This window comes from Megalobrama amblycephala, linkage group LG5, assembly GCF_018812025.1.
Source record: "Megalobrama amblycephala isolate DHTTF-2021 linkage group LG5, ASM1881202v1, whole genome shotgun sequence".
In the NCBI taxonomy this organism is placed as follows: Eukaryota; Metazoa; Chordata; class Actinopteri; order Cypriniformes; family Xenocyprididae; genus Megalobrama; species Megalobrama amblycephala.
The window spans coordinates 8,273,586-8,289,843 of record NC_063048.1 but is presented as its reverse complement, the minus strand read 5'-3'; the positions used below and the strand labels follow the sequence as shown (position 1 = coordinate 8,289,843).

Genomic DNA, 16,258 nt, shown 5'->3' with positions numbered 1-16,258 from the left:
TGCTGGTGTTGGTCCATTGTGTTTTATCAAGTGCAAAGTCAATGCAGCCATCTTCCAGGAGATTTTGGAGCACTTTATGCTTCCATCTGCTGACAAGCTTTATGGAGATGCTGATTTCCTTTTCCAGCAGGACTTTAGCACCTGCCCACAGTGCAAAAACCACTTCCAAGTGGTTTGCTGACCATGATATTACTGTGCTTTATTGGCCAGCCAACATGCCTGACCTGAATTTATGGGATATTTTCAAGAGAAAGATGAGAAACAGTCGATCCAACACATGATACAGATGATCTGAAGGCTCAATAGTGCCTCAGCAGTGCCACAGGCTGATCACTTCCATGCCACATTTCACTGATGCTGTAATTTGTGCTAGGAGCAAGTTATTTGTTGTAATATGTGCTGCACAAATGAACATACTTTAAAGAACTTGAACTTTTCTGTTTTGAAAATCAATTTTTTGATTGATCTTAGGAAATATTCTAATATTTTGAGACACTGGATTTTGGACTTTCATGAGCTGTATGCTCTAATCATCAAAATTTAAAAAAAAAAAAAAAACTTTTGAAATGTTTTACTTTACATGTAGGGAATCTAGAATATATGAAAGTTTCATTTTAAAAAATAATAAACAATAAAAAAAAAGAACTTTTTGATGATATTCTAATTATATGACCAGCAGCTGTACTTTGACACATCCTTCTTCAACTTTGGCCAAAAAAAGTGACGAAGGATTCTGTCATAGGTCTTTTTAACCCCTAAATGACCTGCAAGTTCATCATGAGAAATCTTCAACACAATTGAACGATACTTCTCTGGCACTACCACTTGCATAATAGGATCACCAGCAAAGTCACTACCATGTGGATCCATTTCCCCAATCCATTTCCTCACCAACATTCCATCCTGCAAAAAATAACCATGAGCAACATGTCTAACTTCATCAGATGACATCACACTCTCAAAAAGGTTTTGGAGAGAAGAATCAAGTTGTTGCTCCTGTTTTAATTCTGAAAAGGAAACAGAAAAGTTATCAGGCAATGAAAATGTTGATCTTACTACAGTAGAATCAGAGAACAACTTTGGTTGTACAGAGGCCATGGATCGAGTCACAGCACACGCAGTAAATACTTCTGGAAAATTCTTGCTGCTCTCATCAGAATCTGAGATGGGAAAAGTTGAAACGACAGGAGTTGAAAAAGTATCAAACCAAACCCTGCCCCCTGCCAAATTATTTCCCATTATTATGTCAACACCATCCACTGGCAAAGATGGACGCGCACCAATCACCACTTCTCCACTCACAAGTTGAGATGACAGCATTATTTTGTGTAGAGGAACAGATAAGACATTTAACCCAATTCCTCTAATAAGCACACTAGTACCAGTGTCACTCAAAGAGGAAAATGGCAACACCTGCAAAATAAAGGACTCAGACGCTCCAGTGTCCCTCAAAATCGTCACTGGAACTTTTGTATCCTCGCCAACAATCGACACATGTCCATAGGTAATAAAAGGTGAATAATCTCCATCTTTTATGGGGTTCACTGTTGTGGGAAAAACCTCAGAAGAAGAATAGTTTACAGGATTCAACACTGGTGCCACAAGGACAGCTGGCTTAACACAAGGAGCTTTTCCCCCTTTACTCTTCACTTTAAGCACAGGGCACTCATTTTTCCAGTGGCCTTTACCACGACAGTAGTTACAGATCAGAGATGAATTTCTGGAGGTACGATCTACTTTCTCTTCAAACATTTCATCCCTTTTCCGAAACTCAAAACTACTCTTGTGCGTCAAAATATAATCGTCCACCAACTCAGCAGCTTTAGCAGGTGTGTCAGCTTTCTGCTCATTTATATATGTCGCAATGCAAGCAGGAACAGAGTTTTTAAACTGTTCAAGCACAATCAAGTTACTTAACTCCTCAAACGTGGTTACCTCTGACGCCATACACCAATGATTAAATGCAGTGGTAAGCTCTCTAGCAAATTCAACATGAGCCTCATTAACTCCCTTAGACAACGTTCTAATTTTTTGTCTGTAAGCTTCTGGTACTAATTCGTACACTTTTAAAACAGCAGCTTTAACGGTATCGTAATCTTGGCAGTCAGAGAGTGAAAGAGCTGAATAGACTTCTTGAGCCCTGCCAGTGAGCACGCATTGTAAAAGCAGTGTACGTTCTTTACTAGGCCAACCTCTTGCCTCCGCTATCCGCTCAAACAATATAAAGAAGGTATCTGGGTCTCGCTCTTTAAATTTAGGAACTAAATGTAAATTTCCAGCAGTGTCAAACATTTGAGAAGCACCCTGAAAAGCATCAACTGAGCTGGCATTCAATCTGCCTTCTCTTATTATGTCCAAACGGTATTACTCGAGCTCAATATTTGTCTGTTCGTTTCTAGTTTTTTCACGCTCTACTTCCAACATCAAATGCTCCTGTTCAAGCTGTAACAATGATAAGTGTTCCTGTTGCTCAAAAGTTAAAGAGCCAACATGAGGTTTAACTTGACTGGCAGTAGCTGGCATTTCAAACAGTATGGACTGCTCTATCAGTTTTGTTTTAAGCGTTTCTCTAATTGTACTGTCCTTTACCCTCTTATCTCCAATTTCAATTCCATAGTGGTCCGCAATTTTAAATAATTGATCGAATCGAGTAAAGCTTCAGAAGGAGAACTAATAAAATCTTCGACTAGAGTAGACATGCTACCACTAAATACACACTACAAAATAGAAAACATGTTTTTACAAACCCCAGCAGGAGGAATAACAACAAGTTCCCTATCTACATGAAAATCTAACTAACTCACCCCTAATCTTCGTGTGGTTACTGGTGAGGGGTATTTAAGCACCAACTCTTGCTGGTACAAGAAAAGCAACCAGCATGCTGGCGACTCACTCATACCACAGATATGCTCCTGAGACAACTGTTCTACTCACGGTCACCAACACAAAAATAAAAAACATTACATTACCCTACTCATTCCAAAAGGGAACGAGCAGCTACACCTAACAAGGGAACACCAATACCATTCAAAATTCCCCCACGATAGGATTTGCAAAATCACTTACCTTCTAAAACTTCACATCAAAAGACAGCCAAATTACGGATACAGCAATCCATCGCACTCCGTCCTTGAAACAGCCAAATCCAACGCGTGTTTCCTTCAAAATTATGCATAAAACATCCCAAACAATAGCGCTATACAAACAATCGCTCTTCCGGTTTTACATTCGGTTAATCAACATGCCGAATTTCCTTACAAAATAACCGAACGCAAACAAAACAAAGCGCTTTCGAATCACGTCAAAAACAACAGGAATTTTTCAAAAATTAAAGGACGAGCCCCCATTTGTCATGGCCGGCTCACAAGCCGCGACAAAGAAGGAGAAAACACGTTGGATGAGGGTCGAAAAAGGAATAACGCCGGCTCTAGGAAGGGTTCTGGTCGTCCCAAATGTCTTCCATTTAAGGATTATGGAGGCCACTGTGCTCTTAGGAGAGCACCCTTAAGTGCAGCAGAATTTTTTTTGTAACTTTGGCCAGATCTGTGCCTTGCCACAATTCTGTCTCTGAGCTCTTCAGGCAGTTCCTTTGACCTCATGATTCTCATTTGCTCTGACATGCACTTTGAGCTGTAAGGTCTTATATAAAGAGGTGTGTGGCTTTCCTAATCAAGTCCAGTCAGTATAATCAAACACAGCTGGACTCAAATGAAGGTGTAGAACCATCTCAAGGATGATCAGAAGAAATGGACAGTACCTGAGTTAAATATATGAGTGTCACAGCAAAGGGTCTGAATACTTAGAACCATGTGATATTTCAGTTTTTCTTTTTTAATAAATCTGCAAAAATGTAAACAATTCTGTATTTTTCTGTCAATATGGGGTGCTGTTTAAACTTAAATGATTTTAGCAAATGGCTGCAATATAACAAAGAGTGAAAAATTTAAGGGGGTCTGAATACTTTCCGTACCCACTGTATGTATATATATATATATATATATATATATAACAAAAATAAAAGGATTTATTAAACAAACTAAACCCAGATTAGTCATTTCACTGGATACTTGAACAAATAAATATGTACAAATAAAGAGCAATAAATAAAATAGTATTTTTATAGCATTATACTAAAGCAAGTTTTAATACAAGTTTTGTTCAAATTTACCTTGAAGAAATCCTGATGTTGTTCTTTGAATCAAATATGATCATAAACTCCACCCTCTTCCAACACTTACCAGGAAGAGACTGACTTATTATTTCTCTTTTCTGTCATACTGACTCTCTTCTCTCTTGACAAAAGCAATAAAGAATCAGTGATCAGTGGAGAATGAAGAGAAACACTTTCAAGAAGGATTTTTGAGACGTTTGTTTCTGAACAGACAGCAGATCATTGTGATTCTCAAGGTGATTCATTTTAAAACCATCATTCAGAAAGTGAAAGTAAAGTTTATATTGCTGGAGCTCAAACAGTGAAAATGGCTTCACTAAATGTATCTGCTGAAGAACTTTCTTGTCCCGTGTGCTGTGAAATCTTCAAGACTCCTGTTATTTTATCATGTAGTCACAGTGTCTGTAAAGAGTGTCTTCAACAGTTCTGGAGAACAAAGAAAACTCAGGAGTGTCCTGTCTGCAGGAGAAGATCCTCAAAATCTGATCTTCCAGTTAATCTTGTGTTAAAAAACTTGTGTGAGTTGGTCCTGACGAAGAGAAATGAGATGAGTTCATCAGAATCTGAGGAGATCTGCAGTTTACACAGTGAGAAACTCAAACTCTTCTGTCTGGAGGACAAACAGCCTGCGTGTGTAGTGTGCTTTACTTCAAAACAACACGACAATCACAAATTCAGACCCATCAGTGAAGTGGTTTCAGAATATAAGGTAAGACAAATGTCTCTTGCTTCACATATAAGTGACTTGTGAAGGCCACGTATGGTAACCTACAGTCAGAATTCACCTTCTGCATTTAACCATTCAAGTTAGTGAACACACATCAGCAGTAGTGAGTAGTGAACACGCATCGGGGTAGTGAGTAGTGAACGCGCATCAGAGGTAGTGATTAGTGAACGCGCATCAGGGGTAGTGATTAGTGAACGCGCATCAGGGGTAGTGAGTAGTGAACGCGCATCAGGGGTAGTGAGTAGTGAACGCGCATCAGGGGTAGTGAGTAGTGAACGCGCATCAGGGGTAGTGAGTAGTGAACGCACATTAGGAGCAGTGAGTAGTGAACACACATCAGGGGCAGTGTTTTGATACTGTGCCCAGTTTTTTCCATTTGGAGATAATGGCTCTCGCTGTGATTCTTTGAGTCCAAGAGCCTTTGAAATAGTTTTGCAATTATGTGCAGACAAATGTATTTCAATCACCTTCATTATTTCTGGAGTTTCTTTCACTTTTGACCTAGCGTGTTACTGTTTAAAGTGCCCTTATTATGCTATTTTAAAGATTACTAATTTTGATATGGAGTCTCCTATAACAGGTTTACATCCATCAAAGGTCAAAAACACTTTAATTTTCTCATAACATACAGTATTTGCACATCACCACATTTTTCAATGATTCTCAAACGACTTGTTAGTTGAATCAAGGTGCGTTCACGCGGCCTCGTAATTCCTGTAGTTACAAGATTCTAGCTTGTAAAAAGCGTTCAAGTCCTCGTAGAGCTCGTAATTACAGCTTGTAAGCTGGGAGTTTTCTGAAAGCTCCCAGATGTACCACGTGGCCGCTGTAGATTGACTTATTAGGCGTTGATAGTGGTGCCATGGAAACGCATAATTCCCAGTCCAAGGACCAAAAGGACGTGAACAGCTCCGAATATAACGTCATGTGTTGTCATTTCAAGATTCCGGTAAATACGAGGTGACGTGAATGCAGCTTCTGTCTCTCTAAAATATCTATTTCCGAGAGCATTCTCTGCTCTGATTGGCCAGATGGCCCAGTCTGTTGTGATTGGTCGACCACTTACAGCGCCTGTCAGAAATGAAACAACCATTACCATAACAGAACTTCAGCCCCGGAGGCTTAATAAATTAAGCTCAGCGATTGTACACAGTGTAAAGACAGTAATAATGGCGTCAATTTTACCATATCAATCCGAGTGCGAGTCCGATGATGAAACATTGGAAGAAGAAGTTATTCATCCTGCACCTCCATCATAAAAACAGCTTGAGCAGGACATTTCTCAGTGATTCACTCAGTTTGACGTATATTGAGATGTTGCAACTGTAATTCCTCACCATCAGCATTAAAGGTGCTAAAGAGGATGTTTTGTTTTATACATTTTTGCAATATTACTTGAAACTGTCTTTACTAACTGATAAAAGACTATTTATTAGATGCACTGAAAGGAATAATATTAATATACATCATCTGTGCACGAGGTAGGGCCTTAAAAACATCAGCCAATCGTTTACTCGATCATCGCGTAAACGATTGGCCCTCTGGCTTGTCAATCACTGCCATGACGTTCCTTGTGAGAGACGAGCGCGGCTGCGCGCTCCAGTAACTTTCCACACTCCACAGGCGCCACATGCAATGTTTTTGTCCGGAGACAGGAGTAACAACTGCAGATTATGAGTTACCTTTGGTGAGTCCGACATAATGAATCCACTAACACAACACAGCGAATGCCGGTGGTAAACACTCGTGTTTCAATACGAGTGTTTACGAGTTTTGAGAGGCGTTCCTTCGAAGGAGGGGGGTTGTTCTTACGCATACACTCATTTCAAAAACTCAGTAACAGTCTTTGGTTTCGCAGTCGACTAAAAGATCATCTTTAGCACCTTTAACAAGTGTATTTCTGATTTACACATGTGGGAATATTAATTAGTGAGTATTATTAATTGTAATGAGTATTATTAATTGTATCAATAACAGCACATACATTATCCGAGCACTAACGTGAATGACTGATGAAACATTAAAGTTTGTAAAACAAATCTTGCTCCATCCTTCATCATTACTCAGAGTAGTAAGAACAACAGACGATCTGCATTAATGGACAGTTTTAGGTAATAGTGGGACACAGATGATTAGCTGAAGTATTTCAGTAAGACAGTAATAATGTGAGTTAGCCGTTTAGACCTACACAATATAAATCACAAAACTATGTATTTTGAACACTTGGTAGAAAATATATACATCAATAATTCATCATACTTGATTCTGAAGACCAGATTGATCCAAATAAAGTGGGTACTGTCCCATCTTTATTCGCGTTTTGTAAATCCCATTTAGACCTCACAGAGATTTGAGAAGGTCTTCAGAAGGTTATTCTGCTGTTGTATCGCTGTGGTAATTTGAACCAATTAGTAATTATGGGTGAAAATACATTTTCATGCAGGTGCAGATAACATCAGATAACTTTTTTGATTCAATAAATAACATTGTCTTTTACAAACTGTACTTTGTGTTTTCTCAGGCTGCCCTTGTTTTATGGTTTTAATTTCTGAATTAATTTAGTATGAGATGTTCACAAAAACAAGAAATCAGGATGAGGGCAGATACTTTTTCACAGCATTATATGATCATATCACTGTATTCTCTTCTTCTCTTCACTGTAATCTGGTGTTTTATGTGTTTTTGTTCAATTCTAGGAGGAGCTCAATACAGCACTGAAGTCCTTACAGAAGAAACTTCAACACAATGAAAAAATGAAAGGAGAGTTTGAGAAAACAGTTCAACACATCAAGGTGAGGAAACAGAATCGAGAGTCATTTTCATTACAGCAGAAGGATCACTATATACATTTATGATCTGATATATTTAATATAATGGATTCCAGTTTATTATTTCTGTAAATGACGAGCAGCGATCTGCTTCTGGATCTGTTATATGTCGGTATCCGAGTTTATCTCTGATATGAATGATGCGAAGTGTTGTGTGTCGATTGAGATGATTGAAGTGAATGTGATTTGATTTCAGTCTCAAGCTGAGCTCACAGAGCGTCAGATTAAACAGCAGTTTGAGAAGCTTCATCAGTTTCTCAGAGATGAAGAAGAAGCTACAATCACTGCACTGAGGGAGGAAGAGGAGCAGAAGAAGCAGATGATGAAGGAGAAGCTGGAGGAGATGAACAGACACATCTCAGCTCTTTCACACACAATCAAAGACATGGAGGAGATGATGAAAGCCAATGACGTCTGCTTTCTGAAGGTCTGATTTCAGATCATTGGTTGATCATTGGTTCATTGATTGAGTTCTTGATGATAAATGGTGTGTTTGTTCTGCAGGAGTTTCCAGTCTCAAAGGAAAGGTGAGTGATCTGCTCCTGTCTCTGGTCTCTCTGGTTCTAATCCAAAGCCACTGCAGTTCTGACTCCTGAATGTTCTTCCAGAGTCCAGAGCTCACAGCCGGATCCACAGATGGCTTCTGGAGCTTTGATTCATGTGCCGCGTTACTTGGGCAACCTGCCGTTCAGAGTCTGGAAGAAGATGCAGGACATCGTCCAAAACAGTGAGTCTGACTGCAGAAGATCTGAGCTCTCACACACACACTGGAAATGATGGAGGGGTGGAGAGATAAAGGATCATGACACAAACTGATAGATAGATAGATAGATAGATAGATAGATAGATAGATAGATAGATAGATAGATAGATAGATAAATTGTTAATAATCAAAATGCAACAATCACACAATTAGAAAACGTCCTCATCAAATTGGCATGTTTTACCAGTTTCTACATCATAAAAAATTAAGTCATCAAACAAGTTCACATCTCCCATTTAAAAAATGGGGAGTTACTCTGGGTTCAGGCCAAAATACAGAGCTTGGAGCCCTCTCCTCGGACAGCACAATGTTCATTGTGTCTGTTGTTTATCCTGAAAAAGACTCTTCAGCTGAAACACTTTGGTCATTTTTAGAGTTTATTAAAGCTCCCCTTTAGTGTTGTTAGATTCCCTTTTTGCAGTTTTTATATGTGAATTTTTGTCAGTTGGAGTTTGAACAGTTTTGGCTCATTTGAACATTCCATCAATTATAATGGTTGGTGATTTCGAGGGTGTTATGAATTGTTGATATGCGGTTGCTTGGGTGTTCTGGGTAGTTGCTATGGTGTTGCTAGGCAGTTTCTAGAGCATCCTGGCTGGTTGCTAGGATGTTACATGACTGTTGCTAAGTTGTTAAGGGTGGTTTCTAGGGTGTTACTAGATGGTTACTAGGGTGTTATGAGTTGTTATTAGGCAGTTGCTAGATGGTTAAGGTTATCTGGGTGGTTGCTAGGGTGTTCTTGGTGGTTGCTATAGTGTTGCTAGGTGATTGGTAGTTGTCACAAGTGGTTACTATGGAGTTTTTTATTTTATAGAGTTCTTAGCATGTTTTCAGCCTGATTTAACACTTAGATAATCTCTATTAGCATAGTTATTCACTGCTAACACGTATAACATGTTGGAAGTCCACTTTGCTAGCATGAGTCAAAAGAGCCAATCCCATGTCTCTACAATGTTCTGATGCAGAGATGTTCTTACTGAATGGTTGCTAGGGTAATTTGTTTGGTTGCTAGGGAGAGGTTTGCCAGCTGCCAATCATGATACTTCAAAGTCTGTTTGTCAGTATAAATAATATACAGCTTCTGACTTTCAGATTTCAAGATATCCCTTTTTGGGTTTCGGTTGCTAGGGTGCTTGACAATGGTTGCCAGGGAGTTGCAAGGAAGTGTTGAAGGTGATTCGTGATTGGCTCTTTGCTGTTCTGAGTTAAACAAGACCCTCATGTTTCTATGACACTTCTATCCAAAGACACGCATTAGGAGTAGTGAGTAGTGAACACACATCAGGAGTAATGAGTAGTGAACACGCATCAGGAATAGTGAGTAGTGAACACGCTACTTATTAGGAGTGCAATGCAATAATTTACAAATCTCATAAACTTATGTTTTATTCACAATAGAATATAGATAACATATCAAATGTTGAAAGTGAGACTTTTTGAAATGTCATGCCAAATACTGGCTCATTTTGGATTTCATGAGAGCTACACATTCCAAAAAAGTTGGGACAGGTAGCAATAAGAGGCCGGAAAAGTTAAATGTACATATAAGGAACAGCTGGAGGACCAATTTGCAACTTATTAGGTCAATTGGCAACATGATTGGGTATAAAAAAGAGCCTCTCAGAGTGGCAGTGTCTCTCAGAAGTCAAGATAGGCAGAGGATCACCAATTCCCCCAATGCTGCAGCAAAAAATAGTGGAGCAATATCAGAAAGGAGTTTCTCAGAGAAAAATTGCAAAGAGTTTGAAATTATCATCATCTACAGTGCATATCATCCAAAGATTCAGAGAATCTGGAACAATCTCTGTGCGTAAGGGTCAAGGCCAGAAAACCATACTGGATGCCCGTGATCTTCGGGCCCTTAGACGGCACTGCATCACATACAGGAATGCTGCTGTAATGGAAATCACAACATGGGCTCAGGAATACTTCCAGAAAACATTGTCGGTGAACACAATCCACCGTGCCATTCACCGTTGCCGGCTAAAACTCTATAGGTCAAAAAAGAAGCCATATCTAAACATGATCCAAAAGCGCAGGCGTTTTCTCTGGGCCAAGGCTCATTTAAAATGGACTGTGGCAAAGTGGAAAACTGTTCTGTGGTCAGACGAATCAAAATTTGAAGTTCTTTTTGGAAAACTGGGACGCCATGTCATCCGGACTAAAGAGGACAAGGACAATCCAAGTTGTTATCAGCGCTCAGTTCAGAAGCCTGCATCTCTGATATGTCATCTATGTTGTATTCTGAATAAAATATTGAAATTTGAAACTTCCACATCATTGCATTCTGTTTTTATTCACAATTTGTACAGTGTCCCAACTTTTTTGGAATCGGGTTTGTATATTTCCTGAAGAAAAATCATGCCAATCATGATACTTCAAAGTCTGCTTGTCAGTATGAATAATATAAAGCTTCTGACTTTCAGATATGAAGATATCCCTCTTTGGGTTTCGGTTGCTAGGGTGCTTGACAATGTTGCTAGGGAGTGGCTAGGAAGTGTTTAAGGTGATTCGTGATTGGCTGTTTGCTGCCCCGAGTCAAACAAGACCCTCATGTTTCTATGACACTTCTATCTGAAGATATTCCCTTTTGATCTCTTTGAATGGAAGTCTATGGAACTTGTTGCTAGGGTGTTCTAAATGGTTGCTAGGGCGTGGCTTGATAGCTTCACAATGATCCTGAGACACTGATTGGCTGCCTGAGTTAAATGAGCCCACACCTTTGTCTTTGTGTGGTGCATAGTGTAATGGAAATTTTTAATTAATCATAACTAACTTTTTTTCCTTGCAGGAATAACATTTATATGCTTTTGAAACCTAAATGTCCTCAAACCTTGCATGGGCCTAGGTCAGTGAGTGTCTGAATCATGTCCAAATATAAGAAAAGTGGAAATTAAACTTAGGGACAGCTGGACAACCATCTAAATATAATAGCCCCATGATTTTAAGTAAACAACGAAATAATAAGCACATGATTTGGGCAGATCTTGCTTTACCTAGTAACAGAACGGTTTGACATATGAAGAACCAATCTTATTGTAGAATGCTTTACCATGCTCCTATCATATATAAACTGCTGTATTCTTCTTGCTGGTGGGATTCTCTGTGATATGAGGTTAGTATTAGTATAATTATTAGATCCGGACGTGATTAAAACATATTCTAACGCATAGTCTGGAGTCTGTTTGGTTTTTAGGCTGTGCAGCAGACTAGGCACTAGAGATCTTACTTCTATATAGTGTTTAGTGGGGGAGCACTAAAGAGCTTTTTACCAGGTGATGGTGCCTAGTAGAGTATAAATTCATAGGTGTCTGGGACACCCGGTTTAACTTAAGTCATGTGCGTAGGGGAAAATCTACCACAATAGTAATGTCCAATACAAAATCCCTATGGAAGTTACCATAGTAGGAAAATCATGTGTGCACAATGGTCATTCCCTTCACCATAGTGTGTCAATGGAGCACATTTGGGTTGCTCTTACACCCCAGGGGTACAACTCTCGTTCAGAGCTATGACCCGTCAAAGTTCGTCTCAAAGTCTATGGGACTGTTTTTCCCGCCGGGGGAACATCGTACACCCGATCGCTTATAAAAGTCACAGCACAACTTCAGCTTTCAGACTCACTAATAATTTCTCAAGTCAACATAATTAGTGAGTGAAACTCAACAGACAGTGAGAATAAACTGATTTAAATCAACACAGACTATAAGAGCCGATAACATGAAGATGATCAGATGCTGCTGAAGATCAGACTCACACTTACAGTTTTCGCTTAGTGAGGTCTGATCACGCTCTGACAATGGCAGTGATGTCTAGCACTCATTGAAGTATAAGCGCGAGACATCACTGCCGTTGTCAGAGCGCGACCAGACCTCACTAAATGAACCCTGAACGCAATTGGACATAGTGGTGTTTTAGAGGTAAAAAATTATATAAATAATGTTCGGTTTATCGCACAAACCGATCGTTTCGTGTCTTAGGACATCAATGTTTCGTCACGAGCCGCAGGGTTCAGTTTGGATTTGTCTATGCATATTTTTTTACTCTTATAAATTATGTTACCATTCACTCGCATTATAAGACTGACAGACGGCAACGGTTGGAGTTAAAAATCATAATTTGTGTTCTACTGAAGAAACAAAGTCACCTACATCTTGGATGCCCTGGGGGTAAGTAGATAAACATCAAATTTTCATTTTTGGGTGAACTATCCCTTTAAAGAGTAAAACGCTCATCTCTAAAATTCTGTATCAGCTCAGACATCCGCCACTCAGTTAGCTTATCAGCGACAAAGCTGTCCATTTAAAATGACCTGGAGAAAACACAGCAATAGAGGTTAGCAACAATTTGAAGACTTGACACGCTTCTTTAACTCTCACTACTTAAGCCAGTAGAGCACTATATAATATGATAAGCACAGCGCAGCTGGTTAACATAACTCAACTATTGTGTTGCCTCGTCACTCTAGCCACGGCTATAGGGGGTCGCACACTGGAAGAGAAGCGTATTTAAAATTCAAACACATTATTCTCTATGAGTGTACACACACCGGCGGCGCCATTCGGCGTCTGTCCGTGGCGCCCAGCAACAGTTCAGGACCTTGTTCAAAATCCTGCAGCGACACAGAGCGCCATGTACATATATTTATATTAAATTTACATTTGTCTCAAATCGTCGATAATGTATATACTGACTTCATGTGCTGCAATATAAATTTAGTTTTACATTAATTTACAGAAATCAGCTGCTTGAATGAAAATTGCTGATGTTATTGGATTTTCAGGTGATATTCTCAATTCATTCAGTTAACGGACGCTCTGAGGTAAAGTGTTCAAACTGCAGACTCAGCAACGGTTGTATTTAATTATACAGTACAATCATAACATAGTACTGACATTATCTTAATTCCACAATGTCCTAAAACATAACAATATTGCTGGCCATAAACTGAGAAAGTACGTGATACCTCGAGTTGTCCTAGATGTGGCGCGGCGCTTCTCGTCCGGTGTTGGACCCCCTTAACGCGGCATGAAGTCGCCACTAGCTGCACTGTAATTATCGTATTATTACCAGTATTATAACAATGAGATAAGTACAGCACAGTTTATGAAAAATAGAATTTAACGACCGTGTAAAGTGAATTCAGTCATTTTCTTCTAAGCACATTAACCCTCAGGGGTCTGAGGATTTTTGGGGCCCTGGAGAAGTTTTGCATGCCCTGACATTTGTGCTTTTTTCAGTTATTCATAAACATATTAATGGAAAAAGTGTCATTACACTGTATTCAGCACAAACTAGGCTACAACAATATGTGAGGAACATGTATGTACATGTTTGTATTTTTGAAGGAATAACGTTTATGCGTGGTTATTGAAAAAACAAAAAACTTAAAGGTGATAGAGAGGATTTTTTCGTCGAGTGCATGCGTAAGAACAGCCCCCCTCCTTCACAGCTCATTTCAAGAGAACGCCTCCCAAAACTCGTGCAGGAGTATTGGAGTATTGTTTACCACCGGCATTCGCTGTGTCGTGTTTGTGGATTCATTATGTCGGACTCACTGCAGGTAACTCATAATCTGCAGTTGTTACTCCTGTCTCCTGACAAAAACATTGCATGCGGTGCCTGTGGAGAGTGGAAAGTTACTGGAGCGCACAGCCGCGCTCGTCTCTCACAAGAAACGTCACGGCAGTGATTGACAAGTCAGAGGGCCAATCCGCGCACGTCTCTCACAAGGAACGTCACGGCACTGATTGACAAGCCAGAGGGCCAATCGTTTACGCAATGATCGCGTAAATGATTGGCTGATGTTTTTGAGGCCCTACCTCGTGCACAAATGATGTATATTAATATTATTACTTTCAGTGCACCTAATAAATAGTCTTTTATCAGTTAGTAAAGACAGTTTCAAGTAATATTGCAAAAATGTATAAAACAAAACATCCTCTTTAGCACCTTTAAGTCACTGAAAAAAAGCCAAAAAATATATATTAAATCTGTGTTCACAAGACTTCTGGGTATTGGAGGTTATAGACTAGAGTTTTTGCTTAAAAATTTTGTAAAAATTATCCTTCCTACTCCTTCATATAAAACAATTTTCTAAAACATCTTTGGTGAAGAAACACAGTATGCGTGGAGGCGTGAATCATCATGAATAATGGGTGATTCTCACCTGAGAAGACAAAAGAATCGCATAAAGAGCTCTAATGACCTGCATAAATAATGAGTTCTTTCAGACAGGTAGGCTGTGAAAAAACCCTCTGTTGATCATGTCTCAAGCTCATCATAATGTAAATCAAACATACAGAAAAAACAGCAATACTGTGAAATATTATTAAAATTTAAAATAATGGTATTCTATTATATTCTTTAAAATATAATGCATTTCTATGATACAAAGTGTTTGAATAATTATGTTACCTCTATGGCATTTCATATAGGCTTTTAGCTTAAAAGCATGAACATTTGGAGAAATATTGATGGATTCTCATGTTTATGTCAATTTTCTATACAGAGGAGTAATATTTATTCAGGATTTATTCTCATTACTATGAGTGCTGGATACTGTGTTTTCAATTCATACTTGCAGCCGGAGGGCGCTCTGTACACCTTTAGTCCACAAATGCCTGCTAAAGAAGAATAGGCAATCCAGGAACTAACCGAACTAACAGAGGCCAGAGATCGCTAACTATGGCTATTCAAAACACTTTTCAAGACAATAAATACACGATTGAGACGATGTATGCATGTATTGACTGAATTTGCCTCTGAATAGCGCTCCTCCGTGGGCGTGGCCGCATTAGCGGATAATGAGCTGAATCAAGGACTTCTGACATGGCTCTCTTTTCATACAGATTACATAAACAGAGAATATTTGTTTTCGATTTGACTTACACGATTTAAAACCTGACATTTCAACGTTTTTTTAGACATAAGTCTAATTTTTTTTTGATTAGTATTCACTAAGTTACAGTTCATTTTCTGAGAACTATCAGATTGGAGTTCGTTCAGAGGGAGACGAGAGATCACGCATCATGTTAGTTTTCTTTATTTTACAAAAAGCACAGCATTTTGTTTTTACTCTGAGTGTACACAAATAAAAGAAGATATTCCACAGATTAAAATGGTGTATAGCTCTTAATTGTATGTGCAACATTGACGGAGTATTTTGAGTCTCTTTCACACTGGTTAGAAAAAAAAACGCGGTGATCACGCCGGCGTGACTGCCGACCCGAGGGAGTTAAATAGGTCATACGTATTTCTCAACGATGTGTAAAAAGCATTTCAACCATTTTGACACATAATTTCGTGAACTTATCGTTATTTTTAATCATTCAAATTTGTCTGGGTGGTTAATAACACTTTCTTATTTTAGTCTGACAAACTCAAAACACATATTTATTTTGACTTTACACGGACTTTAAAGTAGTTAGATGTTGTCGCGATATCCGCGGGTGGCTACATGCTAACCACAGAATTAACGTTACCACGGTAAGCCATGGTCATTTTTTCAGCAAATGGTGCTAAACTAGCAACGGGGACATGGACACAGAAAAGTTTACTTTACATTGACACTTAAAATACTTGCTTACCTTGAATAAGCGACGAAGTTGCACCGAAGAAGCCCAGGCCAAAACGGATCGAGCGCGTTCAAGTGACGGTTGTTTCAAACGACTGTTGTGAGAAAATTCCAGAACAACAGCGGGGGGCGGGGGGAAGGGGCGTGAACCCAGAACATGTGTTACTCTTTGAAAAATAACCCAGAAAACTAA

The 16,258-nt window shown here is 39.1% G+C and overlaps 1 protein-coding gene across 1 annotated transcript in view; it reads left to right on the top strand.

Moving 5' to 3' along the window:
* The first annotated feature begins 4,241 nt into the window (after nt 1–4,241).
* Nucleotides 4,242–16,258, top strand: part of LOC125268393 (zinc-binding protein A33-like) — a 31,265-nt gene continuing 19,248 nt past the window's right edge. The window contains exons 1-5 of the mRNA XM_048190563.1: nt 4,242–4,880; nt 7,595–7,690; nt 7,923–8,153; nt 8,231–8,253; nt 8,335–8,453. Of these exons, the coding sequence (XP_048046520.1) occupies nt 4,479–4,880; nt 7,595–7,690; nt 7,923–8,153; nt 8,231–8,253; nt 8,335–8,453 (871 nt within the window). The 5' untranslated portion in view covers nt 4,242–4,478. The remainder of the gene's footprint in view (nt 4,881–7,594; nt 7,691–7,922; nt 8,154–8,230; nt 8,254–8,334; nt 8,454–16,258) is intronic.